The sequence below is a fragment of the Carassius gibelio genome, chromosome B21 (genome assembly GCF_023724105.1).
Source record: "Carassius gibelio isolate Cgi1373 ecotype wild population from Czech Republic chromosome B21, carGib1.2-hapl.c, whole genome shotgun sequence".
NCBI lineage: Eukaryota > Metazoa > Chordata > Actinopteri > Cypriniformes > Cyprinidae > Carassius > Carassius gibelio.
Window position 1 is genome coordinate 17,782,285 of NC_068416.1, and position 24,259 is coordinate 17,806,543.

The window sequence follows — 24,259 nt, forward strand, 5'->3', positions numbered from 1 at the left end:
GTTGAAACCTGATGCTTAATTCAAAAGCCAAGGCAGGCAAAGGCAGATTTATTAGTTCCTATAATAAATAAAACAAGGAAAAAGGGCAAATTCATTCATTCTTAAAGTTAGGGTTAAAGCCAATACAAATAAGGCAAAATAATTAAAGCTGCCTAAACAATTAAAATGGCCCAGCCAATAAAATGAAGTGATTTGTGCATACAGAATTAACAGGCACATTGCATAGAAACAATTCAAATTCACTTCAAATTTACACGTACAAAGTGGGATATAACCTTTTTTGCCAATGTTTTTTTTTAATGCAATGTTAAAGCTGCAGTAGGTAACTTTTGTAAAAATATATTTGTTAAACCTGTCATTATGTCCTGACAGTAGAATATGAGAGATAATCTGTGAAAAAAATCAAGCTCCTCTGGCTCCTCCCAGTGGTCCTATTGCCATTTGCAGAAAATACATTGCTCCCGTTAAGAAACAACCAATCAGAGCTGCGGTCCGTAACTTTGTTTGTGTTCAAAATGTAGAAAAATTTATATAATAAGCAAGTACACCATGAATCCATTTTCCCAGTACCCAGTACATAAACAGAGAGAAGTAGTTCCGGCTACGATGTTCTTCCGCAAGACGCAAGCAGTTTATTTACCGCTAGAGCGTCAGAAGTTACCGCCTGCAGCTTTAAACTAGATTCATCCTGACCCTGAAGACATTTCAAAATCTTATTAAACAATAATATGTATGTGAAATACTGAGAATTGGTGTTATAAATATTGACAATGATCAAGCGTAGTAGTTTATGGATGACGGTCAGTTGAATTTAAGCAGAACATGTCATATATTATGGATCGGTCTTAATCATGTCTTTTCAGTTTAACCTTACTTTTTAACCCAATATGTTTTTGGCAGATTGAAAATTTCATAAACACATTCAGGTAAAAAAAAAAATTAATAGCAGTCAGAAAGAGATGATAAACTACAAAAGGTATTCTCACATACAAATATTGTGAAATATGTTTGGCGAATCTTGGTTTTATTAATGCTTCAAATAATTAACGGTTTTCTCTACAGAAAGAGAAAACTTTCTATGGGTTAGTTAAAATCTCTAAAATGATTTAAAGAAAGAGTAAAACTGCAAAATGGCAGTGATGAAATGCACTTTCACTTCCTCTTTTGAAGCCCATTGTCTACATGTACACTGACTGTCAGACAGAAATGATACGCAGTCAGTTTTATCCTAGCTAATGGGCTAAAATAAAGTGAAAGGGACAGAGGAGCTGCTTGGACCAAACAATAAATAAGTGAATAAATAAATAAATATCTTACTGATTCGAATGTCAGATTATTTTGGATGACGTTTCATAAGTCAGTTAACAAAGTTACACAATACAATACAGTCACTGTTGCATTATTGTGTAACAACACCATTAAAAACATGTACATACATGTACTCAAGGATTACTATGTGCTACGTCGATAAAAACCAATAAGCTAAAACCCTTTTATGAGACCGGTACAACAAGCAAATAAAAACTGGCATTTGTAGACTATTATTATTACTTGATGATTGTCTTACAAAGCAATTGCACAAGTCACACCAGGACTAAGAGTGTTTGCTCGGCCTGGTTGCGAAAGCCATTTCATATTTTAAACAGCCAAAATTAGTAATAGAGAAATCCAAAGAAAACAGCTGGAATGTTGTAGTGTTGAGGGATCCACTCAAGGAAAAACGTGTTTGTTACATGCAATCAAAAAAATGGAAGTTAATAATCTCCCTTGACAAGTCTTGAAAGATTTCGCTTGCTTGATTTTGATATACAATCCGTATTGACACACAGATCAAATATTTGCATGTTTCGCTTTCCGTTCAGTTTAGAAGGTTTATTTGGTTACCGCGTAGATGTCTACAGAACTTCCGTGTAGAGTGTATTTGTTCAGGTAAAAAGAGTTTGTTCTCTTAACGTACCACTATTTCTCTTTCTGTGGGAATGTTTCTGGTGACTCGCTCTCAGTCCACCTATGTCTGTACCATAGCCCTAGTCTCTTATTGCGCATTCATCAAGAAAGAGATCCATACTTGCTGCTTTGGGGAAGAGTATAGTGTGAAAAACACTTAGAGGATCACGGTTCTGATGGAAGATCTACTGTGGTAGACTTCTTGGGCATTGACAGAATGCTCTCAGCCTCCTCGTACATCTACAATAAAAAGATTATGACATGTATGCTTAGTAATAATAAAAAATAAGAAAAACAATCATTAAGTACGAAAAACAATTTGCAAGGGATATCATCAATATTAGCAAAAAATATGATTTGTACACAAAAGAAAATCTGAGTTCTGGTGCAATCTAGATTTTAAAAACCCAGATTAGTTGCAGAAAAACACCTCGGCTTAATTTTGGGCAACTGTTGGAAAGGTCTCATATTACCGGAATGAACTGAACATCTTGAAAGAGCTCCTGAATGAAGCGTCGTGAAGCCAGTCTGAACATGCAATGGGCCAACAAGTATGAAACTTCAGAATACAGGCAGATGTCATCAAACGCATAAGGAAACTTTTCTTTTATCCTGCAAGATAACAAGTTACAATGAAAGAACACTTGAAAGACAAAAATAATAACTCCATCCATTTTCCCCATTTCACTTTATTCTGCCTCGTTAAAATTATCAAAAGGATCAAATAATGATCAGCCAAAGACTGATCGAAGAAAGCATTCGTTAAATAGAAATCGTTGTGGATGAATTGTCTCCTTACGTGAGGAGTCCGGTTTCATTCCCTTTGGTCCCCACTGAGGAGCTCAGGTTGATGACCAGTCGAAGCACCTCCTTCCTCAGAAGAACACGGCAGGCTGGAGCATCCTCTGGAATATTTTTCACCCCTGGCAGAAAGAGAGCATGCGCAGGCATACAATTAACAATGAACCTGTACGAAACAAAACGCTTGAGAATTGCCTGAATTTTCCAATCAGACTTTTGCCAGCCTGAAGAATTTCTCACCAAGAACAAGCTCGGTGCTGCGTGTGCTGCCACCAGAGCCCTGAGAGACAGCATCGCTGCAGCCAGACACTCCTGAGTACTTCGACTGAGGCATGACGTCCAGATTGTGTAAGAACTGATTGCACCATTCCGAGAATGGAGCATTGGGATAGTCTAAAATCAGGTTTGTAAGAACATAAGGAAACTCAAATGATCTTATGTTCTAATATGGTAATTAGTTAATTGACGTGAAATATTGCATGCATCCTCACAGCTTTTTAGGGACATCTGGTCAAAGTGATATTCATTTGGATAAACGTGTAGCTTACCAGTGCGGTTTTGTGTGGGAGTGTTTACATTGCACCCAAGCACGTAGAGCCCAGCACAGTAAAGACAGTTCTCCTCATTGTGCTCCTGCAGGCCGGTCTCATCCGCACCCAGCAGCTGGTGCTGGTCTGAACGGCTCACCGCAATCAGCTCTGTGATACTAAGCTGAGATCGCAGAACAGAATGCCTAGATCCTTCACTGGAACCTGGGAAAAGAACAGCATTCGGAATACTGAAAGAGTAGCGAAGCACTAATGCAATGGGAATGGTATACAGTACAAAGCTGATTAAACAACACAACCATTCCAGTCTTTACCATCTGCATCTCCCGAGAAGAACTTTGCTGATCGGTCCTCTGACAGTGGACTTGTCCTCTTCTGGAAGTATGGTATGTCTTTAATCTATTTAGCAAACAAATATAAGAAAGTCAAGTTTCAGACACCAATTCAGGTGGTATTTTTGTAATGCCGGTTTACACTTGGTACTGGCATGCTTTTCAGATAATCCTATCCCTTTTGGAAGCAGTCTTGAACGTTTCAGTTGCATTGCTGTCTATGCAGGGTCAGAAATCTCTCAGAGATGAACAAAGGTCTAACGGTTTGGAAAGACATGAGGGAGAGTAATTAAGGACAGAAATTTCATTTTTGCATGAATTATTCCGTATTTAATGCCATGTATGAAGAGAAATCTGCCCGGATAGACAAACTGGGATCAGATCACCAGAGATGGATGTTAGTACCAGGTATAAACAGGATCATAGAGTAGTTAGTAACCTGGAACATGCTGTTGATGTTCATGGGCAGTGCAAGGCCAATGTAGTCATCGGAGTTGCCATATGTGGCACTGGACACCATTGAACGCACTGAGGAGGAGCGCTGAAGGGAGGTTTGACTGATAGGGCTCAGAAGATCCTCCTTATCCAGAGATGCAAAACTCAGAGCCTTGAGAAACCTGTACTCATACAAATGGGAAGAGATCAGAGAGAAGCGTTTGGAAGAAGGACAACATTGGAAGAGAGAAAACAGCAAGAAAGGAGGTTTGGACATTTTTGTGATGATACTGCATTACTGTAGTCCTGCTAGCAGATGATTGGTAGGTTTGTCAATGTAGGAGCAGGCTGGTGAAGCGTATTCACAATTCAGAATGAGCAGCTGTTTGTCAATAGCTGCATCATGCAAGTACTGTAGGTCAAAAACCTCTACATGCTTCTTGGATCATATGCGGGAATTTGGCTATTGTGGGAATCAGTTTCAGTTTGTTCACATCATCAAACTACTTGAAGGAGTTCTGTGACGATGGAGACAGGACGTAAATTAGAAATTCTTTTTAGAACAACATATAATCAATGAGGAATGAGGAGAGTTTACTTTGTCCTACTGTGGGGAGGTAATTTCAAGGAGTCATGGTTGAAGAGTATCAGGTTAAGGTATGGGCTGTGGGAGCGCTTATGAGAAATGAAAAAGGGGGGGCGGGGGGGGGGGGGGGTATGACAATAAAGAAACCAAGGGGGCTAGGGCTTTTTTATTGTAAATATGCACTGAAGTGGACATTCAGACTGAAAAAGGGGAACGTCAACTCTAGGGATGGTCCACGCACCGTGGCAGCAGAGATCTGCGATGGGGCCTGCTCGAACCTTGGCCCAGACATCTGAAGCGCTTTTTAGTATACCTGAGAGGGACCATCAGAAACACACCACATTATTTCTAGAGGGAGCAGTGCTTCCTAAGGGGCTTTTAGGGGTGTCATTTTCATATTATGTGGATGGTAACACTAATGGGGAACTCTAGTGCTCATTTCTTGCCTGATTAACATTGATATTTCTCGAACTGATAATATTATGATTCTGTCAGGCTGATAACTTTAACAGCCCCATCACAAAAAGGAACAATATTAAAAGGAAGTTCAAAGAAGAAAGACTTCCTCTGTAATGTCTTAACTTCTAATGACTCTTCTGTGAAAGTGACTCTTCTGAGTCAAGACACTTTTTGACCTTTGGAGAAATACGATAAATGAGGATGCATTCCGCGAATGCTTTGTGACAGTTGGTGTAAGTGCAAATCTAACATGAAAGAAACAGTAAAAGAAGGGTGACATAATGACAGAAAAGGGAAGAGTTTCGCACCATCTGTTGGTCCATCTGCTTTACCTGCGTGGTGTGAGTCTGGAGTCCAGGCTGCCAGTTTTCATAGTGATGGCATCGGTGAAGAGCACGTCTTTGGCAGGCGAAGCAAGCGCCTCACTATGGGAAAAGGAGGGGTGAATGCGCTGCTGCTGTAGTCGTTTGAGGGTAGCGTATCCCAGTGCATCCCGAGGGCTGGTGTACATGAAGCTACAGTCTGTCAGGCTTGAAATGGTCGTGACAGAAGTCGATTTAAGGGACTGAGCCCTGCGTGGCAAAGTATGAGAAGAACCTGGTGGCATCAGCAGTACTGAGTTAGATTTGGACAGGGGAAGGTGGTTGGACTGGGGCGTGAGAGAATTAAGTGTTTTGACAGTTTGAGTGCTAATGACAGTATTGAGGCTAACACAGTCCGTGTCAATGGTGGAAGAGTCCATGCCACCCACCGTCTCTCTGGATGGGCTGGAGCTCATGGAGCTGATACCACTAGTGGTTGTGTCCGTGTTGAAACTCTGGCTGCGACTTTTAAACTGAGCCCCGCCCCCAGAGGTTGAGCCATCGCCGGCAAGCCTTTCCCGACTGGTCTGCTCTCGGTGGACGTCTCCAACTCCTGAGCTCCGTTCTGCAGTTTTGTTCAGACGTACCTCCGGCTCGCCAATACTAGATGTGCTGCCCTGAGTTTCCGAAGGCTTGCTACCTACAAAAGAGGTATCCAAACTAACGCTTGGGCTTTTTGGCAGATGTCCGTCAGTAAATACAGGACTAAAGACATCTCCCTGAACTTGAGAGAATAATGAGGGCTCTGTAACTGTGCGTATCCTCCTTAGGCCTCCTAACGTGGGCTCACCATGGAGTTTACTGCTGCTACCAGTGCCTTTGGGGTCACTGGTACTACGGAGTTTTTTTCCAGAGAGGGAGATGAGGAAGCGGTTTCGGACAAGCCGACTGGAGGCTAGTATGGTGAAGGGGCTGCGGTCCTTTAGAAGTTTGGGCCTGAGGTACAGTGGCTGGTCTTCTGAAAGTTCAGAGCTTTCTAACTTGTCATCATCCAGGATGTACATGCCTGAAAAGGAAGCAAGGCTTTTAGGTGGGGGTCAAGAAAAGCCTAAAAATTTCCCTTTTCCAGTTTCTATTCAAGTCAAGATTACTGACTGTGCTTTGTCAGCTAAAACCAGTCAGTGGGTAGATGATAATGATTCATGACTCTTCTAAGAGTCACTAAGCCATGACCGAAGCACCTCTCTGTATAAATATAAGCCCAACCATTCCATTAAGTAAGAAAGATACCTTTTTATACTTGAATCTAGTACATCAAGAGGTGCAGTTGAAAACAAAGTGCCAATTTGTTGACGCTTACAAATCTGGGAATGGCTTTAAAGATACTATCTGAAGTTTAATCACTACAAAATTCAAAAGATCATTTATAAATAGATTACATTTCACATCACTCACAGTCAGTCTAGGCAAAGTTGTCAGATAAATTTAGCCAAGAGCTGACAAAAAGGGTCTACAAGTCTATTCTTTGCTTTGATATCAAATTGGATGTGAAAGAAATTACACAACCCTAATACAAGAAAGGGAAGGAAAAAGCACCTCTAAATTTCACAAAACATTTGTGGTGCTAGGCAAGTACTATGTGTGCTGCTATTTGCTATACCTCGTTGATACATTAAATCATCTTGATCTATTAATATACAGTAGTTGAAATTAAGACTGAAATCTAAAAATGAAACCATGTTGAAAACACCTTCACAGCAGTAAAATGCAGTCAGATTCTAAGCTAATAATGACAAATATGAGATGTCTATGCTTTATATAAGGAGGCCCATCTAAAAGGTGGTAAGAAGGTCTTGTACTGTGGGCCATTAGTCATGCATGAGTAGATGGGAGCAGAACTCACTAGGCTGAGTGGAGTCACTCTCACTGTTATGTCTAGAGCTGGTGGACTCCGAAGTCAGGCTGAGGGTGCTGGGAGCTGAGGACAGGTGGATGAGGGGTTGCTGCTGTTGTTGTTGTTGCTGCTGCTGAAGGTTCTGGCTCTGCTCCACCTCATCCGGCACCACAGGCCACAGCTGTCTGCGATTGTGCCTAACTGCATCCCAACCATGGAGTTTGAGAAGCTCACATCCCTGCTTAGTTTTAGAAATGAGTCCCAGTATGTAAAGACATGTCCTGAGAGAGGGGGAAAAGGCAAACATTGTGAGATGTAAAAAGTGCAACAAAAAGACAGCAAAGAAAAAAAGAATGCAAGATTGCCAAACAGTCGGGGAGGAGGTATGACGCAATTCAGCGAGTCATCTAAACCCAGAAAAAACTGGTTTCTAAGAAAGTAGTTTTGAAACTATGGAAGTGTCTAGGGGTTCACCATTAACTTTCAGTCACCTCATGTCTGGTCACCCACATGGTTAAGTTGTGTAATATCTCTTGTACAATAGGAACCATTAAATGTTGCAATAAAAGTGTCTTATTTTTGTCATTTTATTTGTGATAACTGAAGCCATACATTTTCTAAAAAAGAAAACCATTGGCTATTTTGTATGTATATATGTTTTCAAAGTTTTTTTTCCTGTTACAGACACAAAATTAAAATCTTGTAAACATTTAGCTGAAATGAGCAATAACTGAACAAGCACACTACCCACCTGAATCCTAATTTGTGCATTTCACTTAAATGCCATATCTAAATTATTTACAATTTTGGCCATATGCAGCCAGGTTGATCCTGAAATCAAGAGCACTAACCCTCTAATAGACAGAACCTCACAGTCATGGGCCAGAGCGACGATATCTGGAATTACATTCTCTTCCTGTAGCAGATTCAGTCCCCAGTTAGACGTGCCAATGTTTCCCTTGAAGCAAGCAAAGCAAATTGTTTATACTTAATAAGACTATTACTAATGATACTGATAATTATTATCACAAAGACAGTAGTGAAAAAACGTCTACATGTCTTGAGCCTCACAAGACAAATTCTAAAATCAGGAAGTGTCCTAAACAAAGTACACTATGTAATACCCCCCACCACCACCACCACCTATCACACACACACACACACACACACACACCAGCAGCAGCAGCAGCAGCTCACCAGGGCCCAAAGAGCAGCTTTAAGCTGTTTGATGCCATCCCATTTGTCCAGCACTGGGCAGCGCACGGTGTAGCTCAGGTCTGAAACTACATTCTGTTAGAGACAGAAAAGAAACTTTATATGAAGAAATGCATCACCATCAGGGCCAGTGATACAGTAAGAGATTTTAAAACATTTACCTGAGCTTCCAGCAAATGACAGCCTGTCTTATCATGTACAATTTGCCCATACAAATGCACAGGAAGAAAAACATTTGGTCTTTGTAACCTGTTGGAAAAATATTTCAGACACGGAAAAAGTTATGGATGACTTCCTTCCAAGTCAGAATGCAGGTTAAAGGATTAAAGTTTCCATGGAAAACCTTTGGTTGCTCCGTCGCACATAGTTATCTCCATCCACTGGTTTACGGTAAGTAGTAAGTGCTTCATTTAGCTGTTCCTCTATGAGGTCCACATACTTGAGGTTGTATTCCTATAGGGGAACAGTGTAATTAATTGGACAGAACAACATAATTGGACAAAATGCGTACAGCAAATCAAATACTACAGAAAAATAATAAACACAAACATGCAGAATACATTTTATTGATGTATATACTAACTGTAAACAATCTAAAACACTTTCAACAGTGGTAAAATACATTACCTTCTGCCATTTTTCTAGTTGTTTAGTGACATATCCCCTTTCATTTAGATAGGAGAACCCCTTTGGAATGGACAAAAACCTGGAAATGGATGGAAAAGGAGCGGTTTCTTACGCAAATAAGATCCTTTTCTTAACTTTACTGTAAGCCATTAACCAGTTTATGCAAAATATCCATGTTTTTATTAATGCATATTATTAAAGCTGTTAATCTCACATATTAACTGTGTTAGCAATGCAAAAGGTCATGGGTTCAATTCCCAGGGAAGACACATACTGATAAAAATAAATGTATAGCCTGAATGCATTAAGTCGCTTTGGATAAAAGCATCTGCTAAATGTAACTGAACTTTTCAGGCATTTCTTTAAAATTGCTATTTTTTAAAACAGTTCTTTTTCAAATCAAAAAAGTGTTTTGTCAAAGATGCTTTGTCAGAGATAACGGAAACATATTTTGAGAGTTTGAGACGTTTATTGCAAGTCTGTGCCAATTCATTTAAAAGATGTCAAAATGATCAGAAATACTTTTTTATAGCTTTAAATTGTGTCAGTCTTTGTGGCATTTATATTGTTAATACGAAAACTAAAAAAAGTTTCAATGTTAATAATAATAAAGAAAAGTGTCTCGAGCAGCAAATCAGCATATTCGATTGATTTCCGAAGGTTCACGACACGGAGTAATGATGCTGAAAAAGGGGAAGTTGTGGCCTAATGATTAGAGAGTCGGACTCACAATCGAAAGGTTGTTAGTTTGAGTCTCGGGCCGGCTGGAATTGTGGGTTTGGGGGAGTGCATGTACAGTTCTCTCTCCACCTTCAATACCACGACTTAGGTGCCCTTGAGCAAGGGCGCCGCAGCATATATGGCTGCCCACTGCTCCGGGTGTGTGCTCACAGTGTGTGTGTGTTCACTGCTCTGTGTGTGTGCACTTTGGATGGGTTAAAAGCAGAGCACGAATTTAGAGTATGGGTCACCATACTTGGCTGTATGTCACGTCACTTTCACTTAAAATGATAATGTTATGCACATGAATTATGTAGTGCACTTTCAAACCTCTGTATTAAAGTAGTAAAGTAGTTATAGAGGGAATATCTGAGCTTTACCGTAGCAGCAACAGCACACCCTTGTCTCCAAGGTGAGTTAGCGCTGGCTTCATCTGAATCAGGGCGTGCAGGTTTGCCTAAGTTGACATGATGGTAAAAACAACACATATAATTAGACATGTATTCACAAGCCACGATATAATTGTCAATTTTGACCTAGATTCTGGATGTTTACAGATCTCCATGACAGATTCCTGGAACAAGTGCCTCCAACATCAACACGTTTTGTTATATTACCTAGACCAAGCTTTCTGCCAAGTTAAACTGGTTGATGTCAATAACATCCTCCCTTTTCCCTTTATGCATTAACTGACTTCACCTTGTCTTCACAGGCCTCATCCAGTATGTCCAAAGCCTCCACCGAGACGGCCTTGTTGCGGTCGTGTAGCTGAGTCACCAGCAGTTCAATACCCCAGTTGCTGAAGAACTCCACGTTAGCTCGGAGTAGGACCCGCAGATGCTTGGTGGCATACAGCCTACAGTTCTGTGCCAAAATAACATTCAAGAACTATACTAGAGATCTGTCAGCATTGGAGAATGCTCTTACAAGCATGCTGCGTAGTGTATGGCATTATGGTAACCAGGGTCAAAGGGTAGTAGGTCTGTTTCTTACGTCAGTGGCAGCAGTGAGGATCTTAGAGAGGATGACTCTTGCTAAGCCATCCCGGCTGTAGTCCAGTGTGGAAACAATCAGCTTCAGAAGATGGTCCTGGTTCTTCAAGGAGCACAGGTTCAGCAGGCTGCCAAAACAATTAGAAAAGAGGCTAATATTAGAAGACGCTGATATATTGTGTATCTCTACATCATTCCTGCAAAGTCCTAGACTAACCACTGGAAGACGCTGCACTTCTCAAGTATCTTAACACCCTGCGGGTGGGCAGAAAAAGTGCCGAGGAAGAGGAAGTAGTGTTGGCTGAGAGTGGCGAGGAGGCCGTTGCTCTGCAGACTACGGTCTGGGTTCAGGCCAGAGGATGAGGACAGCCACTGGACAATGTCCTTCACCAGGTCCTCAAGATACACCTGGCCATCCTGAGAAGATAGAAAATAGCTAAAAATTTTGTCATCTATTATGTCATTCTTTCTTATGTGAAACACACTTTGAGAAACTGGAAAATGGATGAAAGTTATACAGGTTTGGAGCCACATGACAGTGAGTAAATAATGGGCAATACATCATAGGCTCAGTTGTTTGGCATGGTTTCTTCTCACCTCATCTGACTCTAGCAGAAACTCAATGAACTGACAGCCCACCACTGTTAATTGCCTGGCCTTGCGGTGGTCCAGCTCCAGGCTCGCATACAGCTTGCTGCTAGGCTTGTAGAAGAACAGCAGCCTTCGTACAAACCTGAGAAAGAAAGTGTAGGAGTTACACCAATGAACAGGTGACAAAAAGTATTAAGAAGAATAAGAAACCCAATATGGCTTACTTGTGCATCTGTTCCTCTTTGTTGTTCCGAAGGTTAGCATTTGGCCACTGAAGCAATGAATAAAGCTAATTAGAAGCGATACCACAATGCACATGGGAACTAGATTTTTACATTTAAAGAAAATGTGATTGGTGCTTTATTGCATGCTAAAGTCCAAAAAATTACTAAATGTAATGTTCGCAAGACATTCACTTGTGTTCAAAACAAATGTATACTTTTATCGATTAAGGATGCATTCAATTTTTTTTTTTTTTTTTTTTTTAAATGATAGGAAAACTCTTAAGATAAATTTGTTTCCACACAAACAGTAAGTAGTTTAATGCAACCGTTTTCAACATTGATAAAATAAATATTTCTTAAGCATCTAATCAGCATGTTCACAATGAATATAATTTTAAAAATAGCTAAAAAAAATCACTTTTTCATCAGTGCTGTCTTGGTGAGCATAAAAGACTTCTTTGAAAAACAAAAAATCTTACCAACCCCAAACGTTTTAATGAGGGCGTACACTTTTAGCAAACTGTGGTTCATGGCTGTGACATGCATAAAAAAATAAAATAAAAACATAGCAGGATGGGACCTCATACCTTGAGTATGGTACTGATTAGGACCCAGTTCCATTCCAAATTCTGTTTATGACTGAGAATCTGACTGTCTCTGAGGTTCATCATCAGGGCCTCCTCAGTGTCCTAAAAGACACAGCAAAAATGCAGATCGCATCCAAGAAATGCTTTCCCCAGTCCCCAGCTCATACCTTAATGCCAAAAATGTCCCTCTGGGGCCTAAGGTGCTGGTCCCGAAACAAATGAGCAGCCAGCGATTTGCGAATAATGTGGTCCAAGTAAAGACTATTGGGTTTGGGGCCTCGTTTCTTCTTCTCATGAAATCGCTTCAAGTAATTGACTGCAGCACTTGCCCGTCTACAAAACACAACCGAACAGAGCTCCATCAAATCACAGAAATAATCACAAAGCTTTGACACAGTGCTATGTAGGACAAGAAGACAGCAACTCACAGTCTTTTCTCCTGAGGAATGTCAAAAGAAGCAGCCATGCTCATAAGAGTGGGCAGGCAGTGCAGGTGGTGACTATGGGAGTGGGGAAGAATGGTGTTGGCCTGAAAATAAAATGAAGGTTATTTAAGGTTATATGAGACATGTACAAGATTAAGCTGTATTTTCTGTGGCAGTAATAATACCATATGCAGGAGTTCTCCTAAAAGGATGGTTGCACGCACTGAAACACTATCATCACTGCTAGTGATCACTTCAACCAGGCCCTGAAAATAAACGACATCACGGACACGGATTCAGGAGTCAATAGAGTGTAACATGGAATACTTTCCAGGTTTTTCCATCTTTTTTGAAGCTTGACAGTCTGTATATGTTTCATTGCATAGAAAAGAGCAGCATGAACATTCTTCAAAATATCTCCTTTTGTGACCCATGTAAGAAATTAAGTCGTATATGGGTTTGAAACAACACAAGGGGGAAAAGAAAAGAAAAGAAAAAGAGAATTCAATTCAAGAATTGTTCATGTTTGAAAAAAGAGGATGGCGAAACACTTTTAAAATGGTAAATTACCTCTAAAAGTCCACTGTGAATGAATGCACAAAGTAGCAAGGCAAGATAGTTATCCATCAAATCTGGTCTGGGTGGACAAAGAACACAAACCCACATCAAGACTTTGGAGCTAAATGCTTCACTACTTAGCTCAGTTTCTGGGTTAATCAAGCTCAGCAAATGCTCTTACCTGGACCGTGCCCTATATGGAAGAATTATTTTTGCTTCTGCGGCTACAAAGCCATCTGACAATCTCCAACTGTCCTGAAATCTACTGGGGTCTGAAAAAAGGGACAGAGGACATTTTTCCTGTAAATGTGAGTTGACTTTTTATGTAGTAGATGTCTGGAAATGAGCATGTTAATCAGTGCAAGCTGACAGCGGCCGCACTCACCCACACTGAGAAGAGCTTCTATAAAATCGTGCGTCACCACGGGAACAGGGAGTCTGAATATATCATACATCACCTCCAGAAGACCACGCTGAGAAGAGAGCGACAGAGCGTGATGAAGTACCTCATAATGAGGCTTGAGCACCCGACTCAGTAACCACTGTGGTGGATATGTACATCCCACTGTGTAACTTTTAGGACTTGATTTTTATCATTATATACCAAAAATGTTATTATATATGTATATATATATATATATATATATATATTATACAAATTAAATAAAAATTAACAAAATATTTAAAATATTTGTAATTCTTCATTTTAAAATTTTAAAACTAAATTTTAATTAGTGTGTATACTAATGTTAATTAGTACACAAATCTGCAATAATTCAATAATAAAATAAATTTCTCCTCAAGTCGTGGACTTAAGTGTTAGTTCACCTAATAATTAAAATTATGTAATTAATGATTTACCCTCATGTCGTTCCAAACAAATAAGACCTCCATTTATCTTCGGAACACAGTTTTAAATATTTTAGATTTAGTCCGAGAGCTCTCAGTCCCTCCATTGAAGCTGTGTGTACGGTATACTCTCCATGTCCAGAAAGGTAAGAAAAAACATCATCAAAGTAGTCCATGTGACATCAGAGGGTCAGTTAGAATTTTTTGAAGCATCCAAAATACATTTTGGTTCAAAAATAGCAAAAACTACGACTTTATTCATCATTGTCTTCTCTTCCGTGTCTGTTGTGAATGAGTTCAAAACAAAGCAGTTTGTCATATCCGGTTCGCGAACGAATCATTCGATGTAACAGGATCTTTTGAAACAGTTCCCCAAATTGAACTGAATTGTTTTAAACGGTTCGCGTCTCCATTACGCATTAATCCACAAATGACTTAAGCCGTTAACTTGTTTAATGTGGCTGACACTCCCTCTGAGTTAAAACAAACAAATATCCCAGAGTAATTCATGTACTCAAACAGTACACTGACTGAACTGATGTGAAGAGAGAACTGAGGATGAACACCGAGGCGAGCAAGATAATGAACAAAAGATTGACTCGTTCACGAGTCAAGAACCGGTTGCATTGGTTTTCGGATCACCAGTAGTTCTTTCGGACAGTTCGATTCAATAAATCGGTTGAAGAAAACGGTTCACTGGTTCTTTTGCGCTCGACGTAATGGCGTCATTGGCGATGATTGCAAGCCTTTGGTTTACCCGCGCTCATAACACTAGCACAGAATCAGTTCAGAATCAATCACCAAAAGAATCAGTTTGGTTCAGACGCTCTGTGTGTCGGTTTGCTTCACGCTGAATCACACATGTGCAGCATCATCAGCTCCTTGGTTCACGTGTCTGACATAAACGGTTCTTGACCTGAGAACGAGTCAATCGTTCGTTCGTTATCTGGCTCAGTTCGGTGTTCATCTTCAGTTCTCTCTTCACAGCAGTTCAGTCAGTGTACTGTTTGAGTACATGAATTACTCCAGGATATTGGTTTGTTTTAACTCAGAGGGAGTGTCAGTCACATTAAAAAAGTTAACAGCTTAAGTCATTTGTGGATTAATGCGTATTGGAGACAAAAAACGTTTAAAACGATTCAGTTCGATTTGGTGAACTGTTTCAAAAAGATCCGGTTCCATCGAATGATTCGTTCTCGAACCGGATATCACAAACTGCTTTGTTTTGAACTCTCTCACAATAGACACGGAAGAGATTTTTGGACCAAAATGTATTTTCGATGCTTCAAAAAACTCTAACTGAACCCCTAATGTCACATGGACTACTTTGATGATGTTTTTCTTACCTTTCTGGACATGGACAGTATACCGTACACACAGCTTCAATGGAGGGACTGAGAGCTCTCGGACTAAATCTAAAATATCTTAAACTGTGTTCCGAAGATAAACGGAGGTCTCACTGGTTTGGAACGACATGAGGGTGAGTTATTAATGACATAATTTTGATTATTGGATGAACTAACCCTTTAACATAACAGCTATTTTATATATAAACTGTAAACATTAATTACACAACCAACAATGTATTAAAAACACAAATTATGTACCAAACTTAGTGTTGTAGCTTTTCAAATCAAAAGCACATCTTGCTTGATTTGCATACTGTGTGTTCTGCACGCTTTCTAATTATATCCTTTAACCATACCCTCACTTCCATATTTGGTATACACAGCAAACCAATGAGAGACTGGATTCCAGAGTTGCCTGATTTGCAGAGATTAATGATGCCTGGAAGTACAGTGGGACAAAACAACAGGTCGGTCTGAGAAGTGCACTCATGAGGAAATTCCATTTAAAAGATGCACGATGCATTACAGTATGCTTGCAAACATTTTCTTTTCAGATGCATCAGCTTAACATACGCACGGTTACACAATCAATCTTAAGCACTGACTGAAATCTGGGACTACAAGGATTCCAGAGAAAGTGTCGCAGTTTTCCACAGAATTCAAGCAGCACTGCTTACCTGACCAAGAGCGAAGGGAAGCAACAATTGACATCCTACTAGCCAGAAATCGAGCCTCCCTGTCTTCTCTGTAGAAAGAAATAGCACTCATCCATACATGCAGCACATGAAAGTTGCATGCTTGTGTCACCAATAGCAAAATCTACTTTGAAAGTCCTTAACGTAGCACACTCACTTGAGTTGACCTTCCGCTGTGTCTGGATTGTGTCTGTAGTGAAAGTCTGTGTAAGGTGCCAGGATTTGCTGAAAAAAAAGTAAGTAAAACTTTACGTAATTTGCATAAAACACATGAATGTCACATAGTAATATAAACGTTATATAAGGTTGAATTAAAGGAAAACTAACAATACTAAACGAATAATAAAATAACATTGGAGCAATATTATTAACTTATAATAACATTTGATAAAATAAATACAAATTAAAACAATGATGGGATATGAAATAATAGAACTTCTGATGGGTTAATTGCTGAAGACCGATCCACACCTCGAGCTCCACGTCAGAGCGAACGTATTGCCGTGTATGTGGGTGATTGAGCAGGTGCAGGATGGTGGTCATCAGAGCCTCATTAATGCGACTGAGCTGACAGTCGATTACATTCTTCAGGATGGTGCTGAGGCCACCCCTCTTGGCCACAATCTCAGGGTTCTCCAGTGCTGCACACAAACATGGACATGGACATTCATGAGGTCAACGTACACGTTCACGGACTGATGCGTTACAGTTCACTGATCAGTCTGCAGACCTACCAAGTTCACAGATAATGGCCATGCAGGCACGAACCATACGGTCCCGCTCCTGCGGTCCATCGTTACCCACAGCAATAAGGGAGTTTGTGATTGAGCTTGGGAAGACCGGGGCGTTCACAGTGATCATCTGGAAAATCATTGTAAAAACACTTAAACCGGTGCTTCCATGCATGACAAAAAGAACGCAGAACACTGCTAAAGAAACACATTGTGAGGACATAATGGTTGATTGCTTATTCGAGTGCATATTCTATGTAAAAAGACACAGACAGCTTGTAGATCTCCAAAGAGAAAGGAAAACTCGCATTATATGACTCCTTTAATTTTTTTTAACAGGACTCCTGTTATTTTTTTCATTATCGAATGAACAGCAGGAAGTGTTCCCATCTCACCTTTCTCACCAGTCTGAGTGCTTGTGTGCGTTCCACTTCATTACTCTGCTGGATGTCAATGCACCTACAGGTCAAAGGGTCACATTAGTCAACATTAGTAGTCAATCCAGTGAAATGCTCTCAAACCATAATAACAGCTGCACTGGGGAAGTTGAGTATTACCTCTAAATGGTCTCTTTAATTAATGAATTTTCCTATCCAAGATCTGACTTGGGTGTTCAGACAGGACAGAGGAAGTAGCACATCCTTACAGTACCACCACTTCAAAATGACCTTAACTGGACTTGACTAGCTCTTCACACGAACACTCCTCCTCTCTCTCTGTCAGATACTAACACGAGGTGATCCACAACTCACCATGACTTAACATCAAGTCTTGTTTCTGATGGAAACAGTTACTCTTTACCCCACAATCCCTAGCTCGGAACTAAACTGCTAAAATGACTGGCCTGCATACAGTACTATGAAAACATGTCACACAGACCTGGCAATCAGGTAATCCACCTGGAGCCGGAGCACTTTCTGAAGGATGTTACCGTCTCGGATGAGGTAGCGAAGAGCACGCAATCCAGCCGCCCGCACCTCCTTAGCCTCATTGAGCAACGCCAACCTGAGGCTGTGAAAGAAACGGAAAAGACAACATGAGACATGAAGCATTGTTACATAATTCAAAGTAAAACAGGACGTTTAATAAAAAATAATGTTTTATATCTTTTTTTCTGCTCAGACATAAAACAAGAGAAGTCATTTAATTAAAAAATTATGAAAACAAATCTAATGATTGATTGCACATGGTAACGTTTACTAGAAAAAAAAGATTTTATTTTATATACTACTGTTCAAATGCTATTTTTTATGTTTTTTTCTTTTTAATAAGTCTCTTACACTCATCAAGAAATAATCTTTAGTAATATAAAAATGTCTTTACTGTCACTTTCAATCAATTTTCTTACGGAATAAAAATATAAATGTGATTATTTTAACACACACACACACACACACACACACACACACTTGCTGACTCAAAACTTTTGAATGTCTGTTTTATTTATTTAGGTCAAAATAGTATAATTTAATTTAATGTAAATAAAAAAAACACTTTTGCTTCAACCTTACAACTCTAATGTAATGATTTTTTTGCTCTATGACTCACCATATGATTATTTCTTCATAGGTAAAGCCAAACTTTTCCTCGGAGTGCCCGACATTGCAGAGCAGCTGCATTGGAGACATAAACAAGCACTTATTTATTTTTCTTCGGAAACAAGTCGAGACACTGATGAATCTATGTGTATTCAAATACTCAAAGTACTGCTGGAACACTACATGGTATTTCTCAGGGAGCAAAAACACATCCATGCTCAGAGTTGGAGGTATAGTTTTCTCATCCTTAGGTGATTTATACACTTCACAGCTTGGTTGACTTGACAAAACCTGTTAGACTGAAAGGGACTGCTGAAATATGACAATGCTATCAACAAACTGCTAATCTTCTTGTGAATTGGTGAATATGAACAGTCAGATTTCCAGTAAAGGTTAACAAATACACAGAGGGAAAAAAAGCAAAGTTTGCCCTTTATCTACAGTCAGTGCCACCTGTGACGGATCAACTAGAAACAAAATAAAAGACTCCACAAAATAAAATCACATGAAGTGAACTGCATTTTTACATTTTGTGTACTGTAATAGTAAAAGTAATGCCACAGAGCCATCTGAAGAGTTCCCATATCTTTTTAAAGCCATTAGACAGGCAAGAACATATACAACTCACTTTGGCTGTGAACCAAAAAACATGCACATGTCCTCAGCCTGGGTGTGTGGCAGCTAGCCGGCATCAAAAGACTGAACTTGCATGATCTGGAAAAGATTACATCTGCACTGCCTGTCTTACCCCGTTTGTGTTAAAATGCAAAACTGATCCAGATTCAACACTTCAGTACTTCGAGAGCATCTGAGCACGGGTTAATTCCTTAGGTCTGCCCAGATGCTTTTATTTCAGCCCAGATCCTGTAAGTGTGTGGCAGAAATGCCCTCAGGCCTTGACTGACGGAAACCATTAAGTACTCGGTTTACTCAATTTTCCCAAACACCGGTAAGTAGTATTCACATGTAGGACTCCCGTGCTGTAATACCAAACAGATGTACCAGATTCAGCAGGCTGCTATGCATTAAGGATAGGCAGTATATTTTTTAAACTAGATTTTTCAACAACCAACTAATTGATTAGAAGTTAATTTCATGAGATCAAGGTTTTTCTAGGATTCTGGTGGTTTCACGGTTTATCAAGGTTTTTCCCCGACTGTGCTCACATGAAAAATTACAGAACCACTGCATTTTAAAGCTGCAGTCGGTAACTTTTGAGCTACCAATTAGAGCTGCGGTCCGTAACTTTGTTTGTGTTCAAAGTATACAAAATGTATATAATAAGCGAGTACACCATGAATCCATTTTCCAAACCGTGTTTTTAGCTTGTACTGAATCACTAGGGTGCACCTATAATAAGTGTTTATATTCGGACTATTTTAGATTGCTTCGGGGGTACCGCGGCGGAGTAACCCAGTACCTTTGTGATTCTTCATAGACATAAACAGAGAGAAGTAGTTCCGGCTACAATGTTCTTCCGCAAGACGCAAGCAGTTCTATTTATTAACCGCTAGAGCGTCATTGACTTCAGCTTTAATCACGATCCAAATCACATCATAGACTAACCGATTTAAAATGCAAATTCACTCACTTATGGCCAAACAACGTTTCCTTGGTTACTGCTGTAAACAAAGCAGTGCTATACTTTTAAATACTACACTGAAATCAAGTATTATGGAGGTAAGATGAAAAGAAAATACCAAACTTTTCTGAAGAAAGTAACTTCTCCTGAGAGATATGTGTAAATTCATACAAACCCCCTACCCCAATTCAGTGGCTTATTTATGATTTTCTTCCAATATTTCACACAATGTGAATGCTACAGTATTTTCTCCTCTTTGCTTTCATCTTCAGACTCTCTACATTCTGTTAAAGGTAATTTACAGTTGGTTTATTTGCCCAGTTAAAGAACTAATTCAGGGAATTCTGACTCACCTAAAAATTCTGTCATCATTTACTCACCCTTTCTTTTTTATGTGGATAAAATAAAGAATGTTGGTAACTAGTAAACAGTTTCAGTTTTCATTGACTTCCACTGTATTTTTTTATACTATGCAAGTCAATGGGAAACAAAGCTGTTTAGTTGCCAAAATTCCTTATATATCTTCTTTTGTGTTCCACAGAACTCTCTTACACGTTTGAGGTTCAGTAAAAATGACAGATCCCTTATCGCTTAACGAAAGTGCACTAATCGTTCAGACAACCTAAAACTAGTCTCTTCAGAGCTTGTCCTGCAGTATCAGCAAGAAAATGTTTGGATAAGTCAGGATTTCAGCAGCTAACTACATTGATTCCTGCATTCCCTGGTCCACTGCAGCTCCTTGAGATGACAAACCTTGATGAAGTTGTTCAGGTGGCCGAGTTTGCGCATATTCGAGACGCCTTGCTGTTTGGCCACATTCTGGAGGATCTCTCGCATGTTCTCAGAGGGGTCTGGAAGAAAAAAAAAGATTGAAGAGGTGTGAGGTCATCAGAGAAACACAGATGCGAAACAAAGATATGATGTGCTCCCTGTAACAGCATGACGTAAATAACCGTTTCCAGTAATGTTGTGCTACAACCACAATGCATGAATGGATGAAATCAAGCACAGATCAGTTAAATTATTAAGCAAACAAAAGCAGAGTGTTTTTGCTAGACACAGCTGGACTTCCTGACATCATCTCACTTCACAAATTACTTCAGAAATAAGTAAATAAAACATAATAATTATAGGAAAGAGGTATTTGCTCCTCTCATGAAGTAGTACAATAAAATGAACATTAGTGTTTAATATTGTGCAAAACCAGCTAACATAAAATAGTACAGACACTCAAAGATACTACAAACATGGCACTTCAGGACTTATTTCCTCCAGCAGTCACACAGGATACATGTTCAGTCATCTGTACCAAAACAAAACTAAATCCACAAATATTACCAGACTTTCATACGGGACCAAAAAGAGTGAAGCTCAGGTCTAGTCTAAATACAGGTAGTCTGTCTTCAAAGGTTTGGGATCAATAAGATGTATTTTCTTTTTAATTGTTACTAGGACTGGGCGATATGACGATATAAATCGGATGGACGAAATTAAAAGTCTATCGATTTATATTGTGCTCTATCGTTTATTTCATGGTAACCCAAAATACATTGTTTATGGCAATAAGTTTTCATTATTTCAATGACGGCAGTCTTAAATGCATTACACGGGGTTGCAGGCAGACGTGTGAATAACAGCATGCGCACGCTCATGTCACGTGGCTGTGTGCGTGGTCATGAAAACATAATGTTTGCATGTGTTTTTAAGCACTGCAGTTTAAAACAACTGATTTTAGGCATTTGAAACACAAACAACAGAGCAAATTAGTTTCTTATTTTTATTTCATCACTGACTGTTTTTGTATCTCCAGTTTGCTTGAGTTTTTATTTAAAAAAAATATATATTATTATTATTTTCTTGTATTAGTTTGATATTGACATTGGTGACAAGGTTTATGAAAATTCTATGGTATAAAATCTTAATATCATAAAAAACCTTATTAAAAGAAAAAATAACTATATCAAGATATATATCGTTATCGAGATATTTCTCATATCGTGATATAAGATTTTGGTCATATTGCCCACCCCTAATTGTGACACTGAAAACGGTTTCTGAAAAAAAAAGTCAGCTGTGCCATCTCATGAATAAAATACTTTTTTAAATATATGATAAAAGAAATGTTATTTTAAACTGTAATACAATTTCACAATACTAGTGTTTTGTTTTATTTTGTATCACAGTGTTCCTTTTTTTTTCTTATTGACCCCAAAGTTTTTCAATTGAGGGTCTTAGCAGGAATTCATGACTGGAATACATGTACTGGATTAATACTATCTGAGCTCAGGAAACCAAGGCAACCTTTTCTGACTCAAATTACCAAATCCAGCCAGTTTAACACTAACAAATTAATCCAGAAAAGGCCATCCACACAGAGGTCGTATGGAAAAAACTGTCTGAAGGTTAACCTATCAGCAATGACAGCACACAATCATGACCCTGCAACAGCTAATGAGCTACTTTCCCTCCACAGACGCTAAATGACAAACAATAACAAAGCTATTTTTAGCATATTTTGGTGTATTCAGCAATACTGGTAATAATGGCTATAAATAAACCCATTACTATATGGAACAAAACACATCAGCAATATGCAAGTAAAACCCTTTTCATGATCACAAGGGTTAAGAAACTTTCGAACACTTGTTTATCAAGGATTTTGTGTTCAGCCCACAAGACAGGAAACTTTAACAGCAACCTAATTAATAAAGAAAAATGCTGGTCTTGTGTACAGAATAAATCAATATATGTACACAATGAACTGTGGCATTTCAGTTAAGATTTTGAATTGTTTGTTGAGCTGTACAGTGATTGTGATCTATAACGGTTGTTTGACAGAGCAAAAACTTAACAGGATGATGAATCTCATCGCTGAATGAAAAGCAAGCATTGAGTCTAATCATACTTCCTATAATAGCAAATATCGATCGCATTACTACAATAAAAGGTCAATCTTGACAATGAACTCAAGTAAAGACTCTGTAGTTAAACAAGTTAGCTAACAATGCATTAACTATAATACCTTTTTTATAAGCAATACATTTGTTACAGTGTTAATTCATCTTAGGCCAGGATATGCCTTAGGCCAGGGCTGTATTTTAAAATACTAAAATATCAATAGATGCCTTTTTAAAGTAAAGTATTAGCTAACTTTTAACTAAGAATAATAAATGCTTCAGAAGTTGTTGTTTTTTCTCATTGCTAACTAATGTTACCTAAAGAAAAGCAAAAAAAGAAAAACAAATTATTTTATAAGTATAACTCCATTAAATTGAATGTCAGCTGACATATTACTCATTGAAAAAAGAAACAAATAAAATGGCACTACAAAAAGAAAAAGTTATTTTGCATGATTTCTTGCTGCAGCAGACTGTTGTTTTGGTCCCTAACGTTACACCCTTTGGACCCTACAGTCCTGTAATGCTGGACTGTAGAGATACATATTTCATGCAACCATTACGTAATACTTAAACGCATTCGACACCTCTAACAACATATGTTTTTTCTCTCTCTGTTTTTAAGTATTGTATACGTTACTTATCAAAGAGCATTAAATGTGTACGGGTCAGTTGCATTAGTTTAAGGTTGTGTCTCAAAACCAAGTGCAGCAAGCATTTTGTGGCATCATAGTTGGGTTTGGCACCCGCGAGGCTGACATTCCGAACAAGCCTACGATGCCCAGAAATGCTGTCAAGGTAGGGAGTTCACTAGGTTCATCTGACTTACCTCTTGTGAGATCGAGAGGTACATTTTCCTCCCCACTGTCATTCCGACCTGTATTTGTAAGATAAAATAAGACATTGAGAAAGGCTCGCTTGGGGCAGGTGTAGCTGATGAAGACTGCATCATGTTATCCTGACGGATCTGTTGATCGGCCGAGCAGAGTAAGCTTAATCTCACCTCGCATCCGAATACTTCGGATAGGACGGCATCGGATGCTGAGCGCCATCTTTAGCAGACACACATTCACAACACCGGAAACCTCGAGGAATATCGCGAGAACCGGGCTTAAGAGCAGACTGTTGTGTCTGCGCTTCTACATGTCCGTCTGACTGGATCGTAAATAAAACTGCAAAGTAATACATTATTATTTTTTATACACAATGCATGAAGCAATTATGATGCTAATGGGACATTTATTAATTAGTACCAACCAATGCAAATGATTTATAGGAGGTGTGATTTGGATGGAACTTTAATGTTTTTCAATAGTTTTTTTTCTTCTGTATAAATGGACCCTTAGGTTTAGCTGTACATTAACCTATCCATGGA

General features: G+C 39.1%; 1 protein-coding gene across 2 annotated transcripts; it reads right to left on the reverse strand.

Annotated features, from left to right (window-relative positions):
* Positions 1-15: 15 nt before the first annotated feature.
* Positions 16-23,989, reverse strand: LOC127985831 (rapamycin-insensitive companion of mTOR). Of its 2 annotated transcripts, XM_052588012.1 has the most exons (38): positions 23,888-23,989; positions 23,714-23,761; positions 20,741-20,838; positions 18,416-18,480; positions 17,747-17,878; positions 17,263-17,326; positions 16,871-16,997; positions 16,608-16,777; positions 16,294-16,361; positions 16,119-16,186; positions 15,798-15,880; positions 13,629-13,716; positions 13,425-13,515; positions 13,256-13,322; positions 12,871-12,951; positions 12,689-12,789; positions 12,428-12,593; positions 12,261-12,362; positions 11,674-11,720; positions 11,456-11,591; positions 11,076-11,275; positions 10,860-10,986; positions 10,566-10,730; positions 10,247-10,323; positions 9,147-9,225; positions 8,863-8,972; positions 8,681-8,768; positions 8,502-8,594; positions 8,156-8,262; positions 7,314-7,585; positions 5,441-6,476; positions 4,068-4,245; positions 3,611-3,695; positions 3,297-3,500; positions 2,989-3,141; positions 2,747-2,870; positions 2,421-2,559; positions 16-2,187 (listed from the first exon to the last, which is right to left on the reverse strand). In XM_052588012.1, exons 1-38 carry the CDS (start codon positions 23,934-23,936, stop codon positions 2,113-2,115), a joined length of 5,163 nt encoding a protein of 1,720 aa, XP_052443972.1. In that variant the 5' UTR covers positions 23,937-23,989; the 3' UTR covers positions 16-2,112. The 2 variants fall into 2 exon arrangements, with proteins under 2 accessions (XP_052443972.1, XP_052443973.1); XM_052588013.1 differs by lacking the exons at positions 16,119-16,186; positions 16,294-16,361; positions 16,608-16,777; ... (5 more) ...; positions 23,714-23,761; positions 23,888-23,989 and having other exon boundaries at positions 15,700-15,810.
* Between the last annotated feature and the right edge of the window lie 270 nt (positions 23,990-24,259).

Excerpts from the sequence above, each read along its gene's own strand:
- LOC127985831 (XM_052588012.1), bottom strand. The coding sequence starts at position 23,936 with ATGGCGCTCAGCATCCGATGCCGTCCTATCCGAAGTATTCGGATGCGA. Across the intron at positions 16,778-16,870 it reads GGCCATTATCTGTGAACTTG|CACTGGAGAACCCTGAGATT; the intron begins GTAGGTCTGCAG and ends GTTTGTGTGCAG. Across the intron at positions 3,142-3,296 it reads TCCCACACAAAACCGCACTG|ACTATCCCAATGCTCCATTC; the intron begins GTAAGCTACACG and ends ACCTGATTTTAG.